General features: G+C 67.1%; 2 protein-coding genes across 2 annotated transcripts; both read left to right on the forward strand.

Annotated features, from left to right (window-relative positions):
* Positions 1 to 7,580: 7,580 nt before the first annotated feature.
* LOC142003976 (protein NKG7-like) lies at positions 7,581 to 9,245 on the forward strand. The gene is made up of 4 exons (XM_074981381.1): positions 7,581 to 7,789; positions 8,299 to 8,445; positions 8,654 to 8,788; positions 8,970 to 9,245. Exons 1-4 carry the CDS (start codon positions 7,615 to 7,617, stop codon positions 9,020 to 9,022), a joined length of 510 nt encoding a protein of 169 aa, XP_074837482.1. The 5' UTR covers positions 7,581 to 7,614; the 3' UTR covers positions 9,023 to 9,245.
* Positions 9,246 to 10,855: 1,610 nt separating this feature from the next.
* On the forward strand, positions 10,856 to 15,023 carry ETFB (electron transfer flavoprotein subunit beta). The gene is made up of 7 exons (XM_074980961.1): positions 10,856 to 10,969; positions 11,284 to 11,442; positions 12,538 to 12,696; positions 13,105 to 13,167; positions 13,301 to 13,459; positions 14,475 to 14,656; positions 14,829 to 15,023. The coding sequence occupies exons 1-6, from the start codon at positions 10,913 to 10,915 to the stop codon at positions 14,643 to 14,645; spliced, it is 768 nt and encodes a 255-aa protein (XP_074837062.1). The 5' UTR covers positions 10,856 to 10,912; the 3' UTR covers positions 14,646 to 14,656; positions 14,829 to 15,023.
* Positions 15,024 to 15,151: the final 128 nt, after the last annotated feature.

The raw sequence follows: 15,151 nt of genomic DNA on the forward strand, positions 1-15,151 counted from the left end.
GACACGCTGGAGGAGATCCCCCACTCACCAGCACTGCAGCACCCCCTGGTGTTGCACTGGGGCAGTGGGCCAGGCCTGCCAATAGGGGAGCCCCCACCTGCTCCCCAGCACTGCAGTACCCCCTGGCACCAGGGAAGGTTCCATGGCAGTTGCAGTGGCTGCAGATGGGCCGGAGCATTCAGGGTGTCCAGGGCCATGGGATGGAGCCGCGACTGGCTCTGCGTCCGGGTCCTGCAGCCCCGATGGAAACAAGGGTCCCTATGGTGGGCACAGCCCATGAGAGAGCAAGCGGGGAGGGGAGAGCCCCTGGGCCCATAGAGAGAGGGGGCCTGGGGTTAGATAGAGGGGTGGACAGGGACAGACAGACGGGGATGTGCAGGGATGGACGGACAGACGGGGGTGTGCGGAGATAGATGGGGGATGTGTGGGGAGGGACAGATGGACGGGGTGTACAGGGAGAGACAGACAGATGGGATGTACGGGGAGGGACAGGCAGACAGGGGTGTGTGGTGAGGGACAGGCGGACGGGGAGTACAGTGAGGGACAGGCGCATGGGGTGTATGGGGAGGGACAGGCGGACGGGTGTGCGGGGAGGGACAAGTGTACATTGAGGGACAGGCAGATGGGGTGTATGTGGAGGGACAGGCGGATGGGGGTGTATGGGGAGGGACAGATGGATGGGGTGTGCGGGGAGGGACAGGTGTACAGGGTGTACAGGGAGGGACAGACAGACAGAGTGTACAGAGAGGGACAGGTGGACAGGGTGTACGGGGAGGGGCAGGCAGACGGGGTGTACAGGGAGGGACAGATGGATGCGGTTGTGATGGGGTTCAGGGGTCCCCATGCACTGCACCCCGTCCGCTGGCAGGAGTGACTCTCACTCAGCAGGTACAACAGGAGGTTTATTAGGCGACAGAGGCCCAGTTTCTCACAGAAGTGTCAGTGCAGCAGTCACAGAAAGTCATTCCAACCCGTCCTGGGGAGAGGAGCCCGAGGGGTGCCCCTCTGGGGTGTAGCTTCCCCCTCGCCAGGCTGGCTCCTTCCAGCTCCCTCTTCCCTCCAGCCTCTAACCGCCCCCCAATTCAAAACCAGCTCGGCTCCACCCTCCTCTTTGTTCAGGGCAGAGGTGTTACCTGCCAGCCTGGGTTGTAGCCCCAGGGTCATCCTAGCCACCGGGAGCTGCTCTGCCTGTCTAGCCAGTGGCCCCTGCACTGTGTGGGCCCCAGGGCCAGCGGATACAGCCTGGTGCTGCTCCTCCTGGCCATGCTTAGCCCATGCTGCCTCTGTGCCAGATACCACAGGGGGACCTGGCAGCTCTGCGCCCACCCGTCTGCGCCTGCATCCTCAGGGAGACGCACAAGGGACTGCCCTTCCCCTGCCCCAAGCCCTCCCTGGGCCCCCCCCACCCCCCCCACAGCCCCACCCCCCGGGCCTCTCATGCCCCCGCCCTCCTGGGGCCCCCCACCCCACCAACTCCTCCCTCATCTCCTGTCCCATAGCCTTTGCCCCCTGCTCTGCCAGTGCCCCTCCCCCCACATGCCACCCCCTTACCCCAGCCCTGCCCCGCCAGCCGTGCTGATGCTTCTTTTTACCCCCTTGTGCTCCTGGCTCCCCTCAGCAGACCCCAGGGGCTGCTGGTGTTTGCGCTGCTGGCTTCCTGCCTGGCCTCGGGCCCCTCGCCCTGTGGTGGGCCACTCGCTTCTCAGTCTCAGCCACCGCCAGCTTCATTGCAGGTGAAAGAATCCCCTCCCTTCCCTCCGTCCCCTGGGCAACACACGAGTCCCAGGTGCAAGCTGCAGCCATTTCTGGGGCAGGGCAGCAGGGGAACAGCCACACATAATGCTGCATGAGGATGGCTCACCGGGGGGGAGGGGGGCTGAGATGCAGCGAGCTCTGGGGCAGAGCAGCTGGTGAACAGCCACACATAACGCTGTATGAGGACAGCTCACCTGGCACGGACATAGAGCCACCTCTGTGGTGGGCAGCTTGGGAAGAATCCCACATAACATTGCATGGGGACTTCTTGCCCAGCACTGAGAAACAGCCACCTCTGGGGTGGGGCAGCTGGGGAACAGCCGCACAGAACACTGAATGGGGATGCTTGGCCGGTGCTCAGGAGCAGCCAGCTCTGGGTTGGGGCTGCTGGAGAAGAACAGCATCGGCCGTGCAGTGCCCCGGTGGCTGGACACGGGTGTACAAGCAGCTGAAGGGGCCATGGCCATGGCTGCATTTGCGGGTCTCTGCTCTCTGCAGGGCTGCTCGTGCTCATCAGCACCGTGGTCTTCACAGCCCATGTGATCCTGGGCACCCTCAACCCCCAGGCCAGGGCCTCGTTCGAATGGGCCTTCTTCCTCGCCTGGGTCCTCGGCCCCCTCTTCATCCTCAGCGCTAAGCCCCGGCCTGTCCCCCGCTCCCCCTCTGCCCCCAGGGCCCCTCCCCTCCCCTGGCCGGGTCTCTGCCACCAGGCATCCAGCAGCTGCCCCGGGAAGGGAACAGGCAGCGTGGAGCCAGGCAGGGCTGGCACAGTGGGTGCTGGGCTGGCACAGCGGGCACCACCCTGTGCTCTGTGCCTGCTCCCGGCTTCCACTGCTGCCCCCAGCAGCCAGAGAAAAAGGGCCGACGGCGCCACTCAAAGGCCAGCTGGCGGCACATGGGGACAGGCGCCAGCCCCAGCACCACCTGGAAGCAGCCGCCAGGTCCCTGCGCACAAGGAGACAGAGTGCTGCCCTGCCCCAAGCGCCAGCTCCACAGCTCTCATTGGCTGGGAATGGCAATTGGTGGCCAATGGTAGATGTGTGGGCGGTGCCTGCCAGCACGGACAGCACTCAGAGCCCCTTAACCTGAACACCTGGGAGCCAAGGGATGTGCCAGCCACTGCCAGAGCCACCTGAGGTCAGCGCTGCCCAGAGCCTGCACCACAAACCCTCTCCTGCACCCCAACACCCTGCCCCAGCCTGGAGCCCCCTCCCACACCCCATACCCTCTCCTGCACCCTGACACCCTGCCCCAGCCTGGAGCCCCCTCCCACACCCCATACCCTCTCCTGCACCCTGACACCCTGCCCCAGCCTGGAGCCCCCTGCCACACCCCATACCCTCTCCTGCACCCTGACACCCTGCCCCAGCCTGGAGCCCCCTGCCACACCCCAAACCCTCTCCTGCACCCCGACATGCTGCCCCAGCCTGGAACCCCCTCCCGCACCCCCAACCCTCTCCTGCACCCTGACATCCTGCCCCAGCCTGGAGCCCCCTCCCACACCCCAAACCCCCTCCTGCACCCCGACATGCTGCCCCAGCCTGGAACCCCCTCCCATAGTCCAACCCCCTCCTGCATCCCAACACCTGCCCAGCACTGGGGGTAACTGGGACCTGGAGCAGGCAGAACCCACATCCCCTTCTATTTCCCCCGGGTGGCAGGTTCTGCGGCAGTTGGAGGCAGTGAGGGGGGGTTGCCGCCAGGGCCCCAGGAAGGGAGTTCCGGGACACGGGCAAAGCCTCAGATTGTGCCACTGCCCCAGCAGGCCCCAGGTCCCCGCGTGTGGGGCGAGGGCGATGCCCGGCCTCAGGCTCCCGCGGGGCGCCCCCTCCAGGGCCCTCTGCAGCTCCCTCACCTGCCTCAACTTCCTGCTGCTCTCGGCCACCCTGCTGGGCCCCCCTGGCAGGACGGGGTCCACGCCCCAGCCACTGGCGCCCCCACCGCGCAGTGCGCCAAGCTCGCCTGGGCGAATACCAGACGGGGCAGCGGTAAATGGGGCGGTGCCCCTCCAGCCTGACCCACGGCCCTGCTGGACAGAATAGTGGAGCTGTTAACCCTTTGTTGCCCCCACCCACCTAGATCTGCTGAGGGCTGCATGCATCTGCCTGACCTTCACGCTCTGCCTGGCCTTGTGGCCACTGTATTTGTCCTCAGCCGCTGTGCCCAGCTTGCATGCGACGGGAAGGTGCCCAGCCTGCGGCAGCCAGCGTTACGGCAGGTCGCCTTCCATTTCCTCCCCATCCTCTGGTGTGGGGCGTGGGCGTTGGTTATCCAGGGACCTCCTTCACCTAGCACTCAAATGCAGCTGCCTCTGGGGCGGAGCGTGGGGACTGGTTACACAGGGACCCCTCCCCTGGTACTGAAAGGCCTCTGGGATAGCTGCAGGGGCTGTTTATCCAGGGACTCCTGGCATGGTGCTGAGATGAGTTTGCCTCTGGGTAGAGGCAGGAGGACTATTTATCCAGGCACCCTTCAGCCAGTGCTGAGATGCAGCTGCCTCTGGGGCCAGGCGGGATGCATGTGGCTGTGCAGCAGGAGCCTGGAGACCGGTGGGAATTGGTATTTCTCGCTCCACTTGTCTCTAGGCCTCTCTGGTTTAACTGCTATGGTGCTGTACACGCTGGGTGAGCCCTGCCGAGCACCCCCACTGAATAGCACCTGGACCTTCTGGCCTGGTGGCCACACGCTACATACTGAATGGTGAGTGGGCTGAGGGCAGAGGGGGATCAAAGGCCAGGCCATGGGGACAGAGTGCCCTAATGTATCACTTCATCAGCTGGGTTTTCTCCCCCAGGAGCCTCCATTGGAGGACCCCAGAGCACCTAATGGGCTAGTTAAACAGGAACCCTTTAGCTGGTGCTGACATGCAGCCACCTCTGGGGTGGGGCACAGAGGCAGGTTCTCCCAGGACCTCTCGCCCAGGGCTGATCTGTTCCTTTCTCTCATCTGCTTGGGTGTTTTCAGCTTGCTCATAGGTCTTGGAACCGGAGCCGGGGCCCCTGTGGTGTGATTGTCCTGGCCCTGAGGGGCACCAGCGCCCCAGAGACCAGGAACAGCTAGCTGAGGAGAGACCAGCCTGGAGAGGGCCCCGGGGCAGGCGAAGTCCACAGGATGTGCCTGGGAGTCTCTGCTGCCCAGGCTCCTGCTGTGTGTGTGTCCTGCACCCCCTACTGGTGGGGCTAAACCCTGTACCGTGTGTGTCCTGCACCCCCTACTGGTGGGGCTGAGCCCTGCTCTGTGCGTGTCTTGCACCCCCTGCTGGTGGGGCTGAGCCCTGCACTGTGTGTTCTGCACCCCCTGCTGGCGGGGCTGAGCCCTGCACAGGGGGTCTCTGCATCCCACCTGAGCCTGGGTGTGTGGGTGCTGTTGCCCCCCCATGAGGGACACCCCTCGGGCCCACCCCCATTGCACAGTGAAGCCGCCAGCATCTGTCCAGGCTGGGTCCTCTCCCTGCCATCGCGACTCCCGGTCCAGGCCGGTGAGGGGCCCAGCTGGTGGAGGTTCATGCACGGCTCAGCCCAGCTTGTCTGCCCTGGGGAGGGAGATTCCTGCTGTGTGGCAGCGACTTGTCCACTTTGCTTCCGTCTTCTTCTCACCAGACCCCGGCTGGCAAGGCGCGTTAGCTGGGGGCTGGGCCCCACAATGCCACAGAGACCCAGCACAGGGCCCTCACCGCCCAGAGCCAGGGAAGAACCCAGGAGTCCTGGCCCCCAGCCCCCTGCACTAACCACTAGACCCTACTCCCCTCCCCGGGCTGAGGAGAGGACCCAGGAGTCTTGAAACAGCTATTGGCTCAGTGGTGTCAAAGCAGGGGTGGCTTTTGTCTCCTTGTCTCTGTGACTCACTGTGCTGCACTGGTGACCCCCAACCACAGAGACGGGAAGCCGGGCGGGGGTGGGGGGTGCCGGGTGCAGAGTGAGAAACGACTCCAAGAGCCGGCGAGAGCGCAAGGCTGCGGCGGGGGCTGACGCGGGGGGTAGGAGGATGGCGGGGTGGGGGTGGGCTCAGGTAGGTAGAGGAGGTTCTGGGAAAGGAGAGAGAAGGGGATAGGGCCCGGCAGAGGGGTGGTGGATACCCAGGGGCGAGGGGCTGAGCCCTGCACCGGGGGGGGGGTCTCTCCTCCCCGGCTGAGTCTGGCTCTGTGGGTGCTGTTGTCTCACCCACACCATGAGGGACACCCCTCGGGCCCACCCCCATCGCACAGTGACACCCTCAGAGTCTGCCCAGGCTGGGTCCCCTCCCTGCCTTCACGACTCCACTGCCGGCCGGTGAGGGGCTGGAGGGACAAGGAGGGAGGGACAAGTGGTGGGGTACCCAGGGGTCGCGGTACATAGGGGTTGGGCTACACAGGGGTCAGGGTACCCAGGGGTCGGGCTACACAGGGATCAGGGCACACAGGGGTCAGGGTACCCAGGGGTCGGGGTACAGCTGACTGGGGATCACACTGTCTCCTCTGACGCTCCCTCTCTGCACAATGCCCCACCCTCTCCTCCTCAGCCCGACCCACCGGGGAGGGACGGCCCAGCCGTGGGTGCTGCTGTACAGAGGGAGCGTGCAGTGGGCAGCGACCAGCAAGGTAAGGAGACGCCCCACTCAGATCCCCAATGCCCCCCCACCAGCCCTGCTTTGGGAACCTCAGTGCTACAGCCCCCCCCAACTCTAACCACTGCCCCCCTGCCCCTCCCCAAGTTACCAATAGAGCCCAGGGGTCCTGGCACCCAGCCCCCGCTCTAACCACTGCCCCCCACCCCCTCCCCAAGCTACTGATAGAGCCCAGGAGTCCTAGCTCCCAGCCTCCTGCTCTAACCACTAGCCCCACACTCCCTCCCCAAGCAGGGGACAGAACCCAGGTGTGCTGAGCCCCGTAGCATGGGCCATAGGTGCCCAACAGTGGGGGAAGGGAGCCCAGGAGCCCCTCCCCCCCCAGGCAATGCAAAGGAATGACCTCAACATGAGAAAGGATGCGGGGCAGGGGCAGGTACCTGGTTAGATGGGCCCAGGGAGCTATCCGGGGCAGCAGGAGCGCAGGCTAGGAGGGCTCAGGGTCTGAGCTGGGAGCTGGGGGGGCCCCCAGGGCTGATCCCCGGCTGTGGCCCCGAGCTCAGGGGGAGGCTCTCAGCTGCTCACAGCAGCCACTGGTCGGGCTCTTCCTGTCGGAAAGGTGCGAGAGCAGCTCAGGGAAGTGGGCAGGGTGTGAAAAGCAGCAACACTAACCACTGGTACACACTGCTCCCTGCCCCCAGCAGCGCGAGAGTGAGCGTGCGAGCAGCCCAGGCCCACTCCACTGCTAACCACCAGACCAGGGTGAGCAAACGTTTCCATCGGGCCCGTTTCTGCCCCTGCACCGAGCACCCCCCCGTCCCATGGACCCCAAACCGGCAGACGCTGGGTGGGTCATGCAGGAGTTGCCGCGTGTGGGGAACAAGGTCTGCAGAACCCAGATGCCTTCTCAGTGGGGCAGGGCCCAGGTCGCAATGTGTAAAGAGAGGGATGAGCCAGAGACCAGCAGCCCATGGCGCTGCCGGCCTTATGAAGTGCCATGTGCCTGCCCCAACGGGGCCTGCTCCCCTCTGCACCAGACCCTGCTGCCCTCCCTGAGCCCGAGCGAGAACCCAGGTGTCCTGCTGCCCAGCCCCCCAGCGCTAACCACTAGCCCTCATAGTCCCATCCAGAGGCAGGCGCTGTGTGACTCACCCTGGCACTGCAGCCGGCCCAGCTGGGCTGCCAGTGTGGGGAGGTCGCTGTGGGGGCTAGGCCTGGGCAGGGCAGTGGCTATGACAGTGATGGGGGGCAGGTGTCCCTGGTGGCAGGGCTCACGCCCCAGCGCAGGTTTCCTCTTCCAGGCCCGGCTCGGCAGAGATGCTGGCGGGCAGCGTCGGGAGCTGCCTGCTGGCCGTGCTCGGCCTGCTGCTGCTCTGCATGGCGCTCAGCACCGACTACTGGCTGGTGGCCTACGGCCCCAAGCTCACCGTCCACAGCGGGCTCTGGCAGGTGTGCCTGGCCGACGGGTGCCACACCCCCAGCCCCATCGCCGGTGAGGAAACAGCCGGGGCCGGGATGCAGCCACCTCTGGGGTGGGGCGTGGGAGGTTTATGTGGGAGCCCCTCCCCTGGCACTGAGACCCAGAACTGCTGGGCTGGGCTGGGGGCTGGTTGCACAGGGCCCCCGCGCCCAGTGCTGGGATGCAACCACTTCTGGGGTGGAGCTCAGGGGTGTTTACATGCAGGTCCTCTGCCTGGTGCTGGGATGAAGCCACTTCTGGGGCAGGCTGGTTGCACAGGGCCCCCGCGCCCAGTGCTGGGATGCAGCCACTTCTGGGGTGGAGCTTGGGGGTGTTTACACACAGGTCCCTTGCCTGGCGCTGGGATGCAGCCACTTCTGGGGCACACTGGGGGGCTGGTTCCTCACCCAGTTGAGGAAGGCGAACAGACAGCCCAGCTGGTGCCTTCACTCCCAACCTGCAGGCCCTGACTCCCCTGGCCCAGGCTGCGGGACAGGGTCGGGGGGGTCCCTCATTAACCTTTCGTGTCCCTCCCGCAACAGACTATATTCAAGCCACCCGCGCCTTCCTGATCCTGGCCTCCCTGGCCACCGCCGTGTCCATCCTATCCCTGCTGGTCTCCATTACGTCCTGCATCCGCAGCCCCCTGAGCCCCAGCCTCCTCGCTGCCCTCATGGCCTTCGCCGCCGGTAGGGACCAGCCCTGGGGCCTGGCCGCTCGAGGGAGGGGTGCCAGAGTGGGGCAGGAGCCCGGGGGGCAGGGAATGGGGCTCAGGAACTGTCCCTTGGGGGGCAGCGCTCGGGCAGGGGGCTGGCTGGCCCGGGGGCCTGATGTGGCCTGGAGGGAGGGGGTGGAAGCCAATGGCTCAAGCCGTCTAACCCCACCCCGCCCCCCCAGGGGGCTGCACCCTCATCGCCATGGCCGTGTTCTGCGCCGAGTCGTGGCACAAGAACCAGGACGGGCAGATTCAACTGACCTTCGAATGGTCCTTCTACCTGGGCTGGGCCGCGCTGCCACTGCTGGCGCTGAGTGGTGAGCGTGCCGGGAGGGGGCTGGGGGGATGGGGGAAGGGTGAGGAGAAGGGGCCATCTGGGACTGTGGGGGGCTGGGTGCTGTGGGGCAGGGGAGGGAGTGCCATGGGGGGCAGGGTGCTGTGGGGGTGAGGCAATGGGCTCCGCAGGGGCTGTCTCCAATCTCGCCCTTCTCCCCCCAGGTATCTGTGCTCTTGTGACCCACAAGAGCCGGGTAGGATACGAGCAGGTGTGACCAGAGCCTCTGAGAGTCGGGGGACTGGGTGGACCCCCAAAAGCTTCTGCTGGCAGTGGAGCTGGCGCCCTACAGGGGAAAGGCCCCATGCCTCATTTCCTGCCCCCTGTGCCAGCTGCTCCCTGCCCTCTGCCCTGGGGCTGGTGCCCCCCAGAGCCCTCAGAGGGGTGCAGGGAGTCCCAGTGTTTCTGGGTCTGCTCTCCTTGACCCTTTTCCTGCTCTGAAATAAACTGTCCCTTCGCATCCGAACGCGTCACACTGTTACTGGGCCCCAGAAGGACCGGGCTGGCTGGGCCCTGGGGTTCCATGGGGGCAGCAGGGTCCTCGGGGGTTCTGGGACCCTAGGGCTGAACTGGAGGGTGGGCAGCAGGCTGCTCGGGGGTTCTAGGACCCTGGGTTACCATGGGAGTCAAGGCCTGGTTAGAGCAAGGGGTGGGGACCACCAGAACTAACCCAGAGAAACACCTGGCCAATGCCCAGTGGCAGAGAGTCCTGGGAGTTACCCCTGCGCAGCCCCACGGGTGGGCACCCCCACGACTTCACCCCACAGCGCTTTCAGCCAGGCTCCAGGATGGGGGCAGCTGGGCTCTGTCTCTCCTGCTTGGCCACCTCTTGCTGGCCGTGTCTGCTGTCATCAAGTCTTGGCTCCGGCTCTGGGCCCTGGGTGCTGTCGTGCACCGGGGGCTGTGGAAGGAGTGTTGGTTGTGGGCCTGCTCCCCCCTCCAGGGCCAGCGAGGTAGGGGCGTCGGGTCGACCCCACTCTGGTACCGTGGCGGGAAGTCCCACGGGTTAACCCACCTTTTAGTGGGCCGGTGGTGGGTCCCGCATGCTCCGTCATCGGGGGCGGTGAGACGGGGGGATGTAGCTGAAAGAAGGAGGATCCATTCTACCCCCCCCCCAAGGGCGCCCGGAGTGCAGGGGGGCAGCTCCCCCAAATCTTCCCCCTTCTCGGCGATCAATGCCCCATGCATGGAGCGCGGGCGCCATCCACTGGCCACAGGGGGACACAGCCGCGCATGGTGTACCGGCCGTGTCCCGCCAAGCAGAGCTGCTATTCCGTCTGCCAGCCCGAGACGCGCCCTCACACCCTGACGCGTGGCCGGGCTGGGATGCAGCCGGCTCTGGGGTGCAGCGCCTGGGAACGGCCGCATAGAACGGCCGGCGCGGTGGGGGCGGGCGCGCCTTCGCAGTGACGCGGCCAGGGACAGCTCTGGGGGATGGGGCGGAGGTGGGTGTCCCGGGGCTGCCATAGGGCGATGGGGTCACCCCGTGGGAGCCCCCGAGGCAGCGAACGGACTCGGCTTGGGGGAGGGGCGCACAGCCGGACGCCTGGGTTCCCTCCTCAGGGGGCGCGTCTCGGGGGTCCAGGCCGGTGCAGCCCCGTTAATGTCCCCCAGGGGGCGACAGAGCCCCGCCCTTCACGACTGCCAGCCGGGCGCCCGCCCTCGTCCTCACGTGATCCGCCACCCATCGGGTCGAGGTTCTTTGCGGCGCGACAATTGGACCCCTGGTTGAGGCCCACTCAGCGCATATGGTGATTGGGCAGCTGGATAAACGCTCTGATTGGCCGACCTGGACACTGATTCCTATTCTGATTGGGTCGGTTCCCCTCTACCCGTTCACTGCGCACGCTGAATGGTCGTAACGCCCGCAGTCGATCTTTTCTCATTGGGTAGAGCGTCTCCTTCTGTGATTGGCTGCGTAACCCACAAGCCAACTACCCATTGGCTGAGCCGCCCCGGTGTTCTCACGTACTCTGATTGGTTCCGCCGCCGGGCTCCGCCCCTCCTCTAATGAACCTCGGGGCTGCGGCCACGCCCTCCCCCCCTCCCTCCCGCGCTAATTGTCTCCGAGCCCGAAGGGGGCGTGGTCGGGCCGAGGAACTGGGCTATGGCGGCGCTGCGGGCGCTCGTTGGGGTGAAGCGGGTCATAGACTATGCCGTGAAGGTGGGCGGGGCTCGGATGCCGGGGTCCCGGGCACGGCGGGGGCAGGGGAGGGGCTCGGACGCCGGGGTCCCGGGCTCGGAGGGGGTGGGGGAGGGGCTCGGACGCCGGGGTCCCGGGCTCAGAGGGGGCGGGGGCGGGGGCGGGGGGCTCGGACGCCGGGGTCCCGGGCACGGCGGGGGCGGGGGAGGGGCTCGGACGCCGGGGTCCCGGGCACGGCGGGGGCGGGGGAGGGGCTCGGACGCCGGGGTCCCGGGCTCGGAGGGGGCGGGGGAGGGGCTCGGACGCCGGGGTCCCGCGTGACGCTGTGCTCGCAGGTGCGGGTGCGGCCGGACGGCGGCGGGGTGGTGACGGACGGGGTGAAACACTCCATGAACCCCTTCTGCGAGATCGCGCTGGAGGAGGCCGTGCGGCTGCGGGAGCGGAACCTGCTGCAGGAAGTCGTGGTGGTGAGCTGCGGCCCGCCCCAGTGCCAGGTACCGCCCCCGCGGGACCCCTCCTCCCTGGCCGCCCCAGTGCCGGGTACCGCCCCCCCCGCCCCCGCGGGACCCCTCCTCCCTGGCCGCCCCAGTGCCGGGTACCGCCCCCCCCCCACCGGACTCCCCTTCCCCCAGCTGCTTTGGGGTGCACCCAGCCCTGCTAGTAAGGGGGGAGCCCCAGCCTGGGTCCTGAGCCTGGGTCCCTGCCTGGCTTGGCTGGTTCCTCCCACCAACTCAGTCCCAGCTCTGGCCTGGTTCTGCAGCCCCTTCAGCACCTATTCCCTCCACTGACCTAAAGCTGGCACCCCCCCCCCCCCCCCCCGGCCACAGCCCCTGCCAGCCCAGCTTCCTCCCCTGCACCAACACCCCCTGACCCTAGCTCCCTCACCCTCACCAACATCCCCCCGACCGCAGCCCCCACCAGCCTAGCTCCCCACTACCACCAACATCCCCCACCAGCCCAACACCCCCCTAACCCCAGTCCCCGCCAGCCCAGCTCCCCCTCACACCAACACCCCTCCCGACCGCAGCCCCTGCTAGCCCAGCTCCCCCATCACCAGCATCCCCCCTACCCCAGCCACCAGCAGCCGAGCTCTCCCGCTGCACCAACGCCCCCTGCCAGCCGAGCTCTCCACTACCACCAACATCCCCCACCAGCCCAACACCCCCCTAATCCCAGCCCCCGCCAGCCCAGCTCCCTCTCACACCAACACTTCTCCGACCCCAGCCCCTGCCAGCCCAACTCCTCCCTGCACCAACACCCCTCCCGACCGCAGCCCCCGCCAGCCCAGCTCCCCCATCACCAGCATCCCCCCTACCCCAGCCACTGCCAGCCTAGCTCCCCCCCAGCACCATCACCCCCATCAGCCTAGCTCCCCCCCCAACCGCAGCCCCCACAAGCCCAGCTCCCCCGCACGCCAACACCCCCCTGACCACAGCTCCTGCCAACCCAGCTACCTCCCCCTACCCGCCACCTCATTGGTCGTTCCCCATTTCAGCAGCCTGATGTGTGGTCAGGCCCATGATTGGGCGACTGTCTGGGCTGGGCCGCCATGCAGGGTCTGCCCCTGAATTCTAGCTCCACCCCACCAGGAGACCATCCGGACTGCGTTGGCCATGGGGGCCGACCGGGGGGTGCACGTGGAGATCCCAGCCCCGGAGTATGAGCACTTCGGCCCCTTACAAGTGGCCAAGATCCTGGCAGCGCTGGCCAAGAGGGAAGGGGTCAGCCTGGTGCTGCTGGGCAAGCAGGTGAGTTCCTTGCCTGTGCTCAGTCCCATGCACCCCTCTACTCTGGTATCCCATCTGCTCCCTGTTCCCCCCTCTCCACAGTGCAGACCCACGGGCCCATCTCCCCTGGTATCCCACCTGCCCTGGCTCTGGACTTGCTCTTCCCTGCCCCAGTCCAGGGTTCCTGCTCATTTTGCCCATTCATGTGCAGAATAAACTTTACGTGCACTGGCACCTGTGTGGCTGTGCACCACCAGTAGACGGTCTGCCCGCAGTGGAGGCTCTGCCAATCAGCTGGGTCGCACCTGGCTCCCTCCTGGGTGGCTGCCGGTGGGCGCAGTTTCCAGGGAGCGCTGGTTCCCTCCCCGGAGGCTCCTGGTGCTGGCAGATGAGAAGGGGCCCAGGGCTGACTCGTCTCCTTCTTCCCAGGCCATCGACGATGACTGCAACCAGACGGGGCAGATGACGGCGGCGCTGCTGGACTGGCCCCAGGTGCCTGGCTTGGGGGTTCTGGGGGCAGGGGATCCTGGCGGGGAGAGGACGTGATGGGGGCACTGAGGAGGGAGGATCTGGGGGAGATTGCAGACAAGGGGGGCTCTCTAACCCTTCCCCCTGGGCCCTGCAGGGGACCTTCGCCTCAGCGCTGGCGCTGGCTGGGGATCAGCTGACGGTGGAGCGGGAGATCGACGGGGGCCTGGAGAACATCCGTCTCAGGCTGCCAGCCCTGGTGACGGCTGACCTGCGGCTCAACGAGCCCCGATACGCCACCCTGCCCAACATCATGGTGAGGGCAGACCAGGAGCCGGTTCCACTACGACCCGCCCCCACGCAAGCTGGGAGATGCAGCCACCTCTGGGGCAGTGCAGGGGCTGGCTGAACGGGGACCTCATCCAGTGCGGAGATGGAGCCTCCTCTGGGGTGGAACAGCTGCAAAACTGACAGGATCCCGGGGGGCAACTTGGGATGAGGACACGGCTCAGCCCCCTTCCCCCCCACCCCTGGCCTGGGCTGTCTTCCCCCCTGTTGCTTTGCCAGGGCCCAGCCGTGTGCCCCTCCAGGCTGCCACCACAGAGCTGCTAGCAGGCACCACTGTGCACAGCAGGCACAAAGCTTTCCGCAGGGACAGGCCCAGCTGAGCCGCAGCACCCCCTTTGCTCAGCCTGTGGCTTTGCCCCATCCCCCAACGCCTGCAGCGGGTGAGCTGCAAACCCCTCCATTGCGACCCCTCCCTCTGCCAGTCGGGGACCTGCCTCCTTGGCCTGGCGCTAACGGCATGTTCCTATGGAGCATCTCCCAGCCTCCCACTCGCCCGGGGGGACAGGCACAGGACGGCCAGGCCCAGCCAGTCGCACCCCTCGCACACCCTGCCTGGGGCTGCCTGGCTTCTACCCTGGACGCGGGGGGGCCTAGTGGTTAGAGGGGGTGGGACTGCGATCCAGGGCTCCTGGGTTCCAGGCCTGGCTTGGGGGAGCTGGTGGTCCGAGCTGGGGGCCTGGCTCGGGTGGGGGGGGCAGTGGGGGCTGGTGGTCCGAGCTGGGGGGCTGGCGGCCAGGGGTTCTGGGCCTGGCTCGGGTGGGGGGGGCAGTGGGGGCTGGCGGTCCAAGCTGGGGAGCTGGCAGCCAGGGGTTCTGGGCCTGGCTCGGGTGGGGGGGGGCAGTGGGGGCTGGTGGTCCGAGCTGGGGAGCTGGCAGCCAGGGGTTCTGGGCCTGGCTCGGGTGGGGGGGCAGTGGGGGCTGGCAGTCGGAGTAGGGGGGCTGGCAGCCAGGGCTGCTGGGTTCCAGGCCTGGCTGTCTCCCCAGAAAGCCAAGAAAAAGAAGATAGAGGTGCTGAAGGCTTCAGACCTGGGGGTCGATCTCAGCTCCCGGCTGGGGGTGCAGCGGGTGGAGGAGCCTCCCCAGCGCCAGGCTGGCCTCAAAGTGGAGACGGTGGAGGACCTCGTGGGCAAGCTGAAGGAGGGGGGTCTGGTCTGAGCCCCCAGCGGGTGAGTGCAGGGCTGGGCACGGGTGGGGGCTTCCCCCTGCACACACTGCTGGGGGAAGAGAACCCAGGAGTCCTGGCTCCCAATTGCCCGTCCTGATCAGAGTCCAGCCCTGCTGCGGAGGGAACCCTGGTGTCCCTGCCCCCCACTGATCCCTGTGACTTTTCTTTTCTAGCCTCTCCTGGAGCTGCTGCACCCGCCTCTCCTGCTGCTGAGCTGGGCAGCGCCCTGGGGGTCCCCCTTCCCGGGGCCCAGGTGCTGCCCCCCCTTTGTAACCAGGCTGCCTTTCGTCCTGCCGGCTGTCCGGAGCCGCTGCTCCGTCCGCCCCGGCACTCAGGAACCATAAACCCTGTGGGGCTCGTGGAAGCAGTCCTGTCCGTCTGTCCTGTGTCCAACCCCCACTTACACCCCCTGGGCCAGGGGGAGGGGGGATGAGTGGGGGTTGGCGGGGGGGCTGGGGGAAGTGGAGGGGGTGGGGCCAAGGGTAGGGTTGGCAGT

This window comes from Carettochelys insculpta, chromosome 30 (assembly GCF_033958435.1).
Source record: "Carettochelys insculpta isolate YL-2023 chromosome 30, ASM3395843v1, whole genome shotgun sequence".
Classification (NCBI taxonomy): domain Eukaryota; kingdom Metazoa; phylum Chordata; order Testudines; family Carettochelyidae; genus Carettochelys; species Carettochelys insculpta.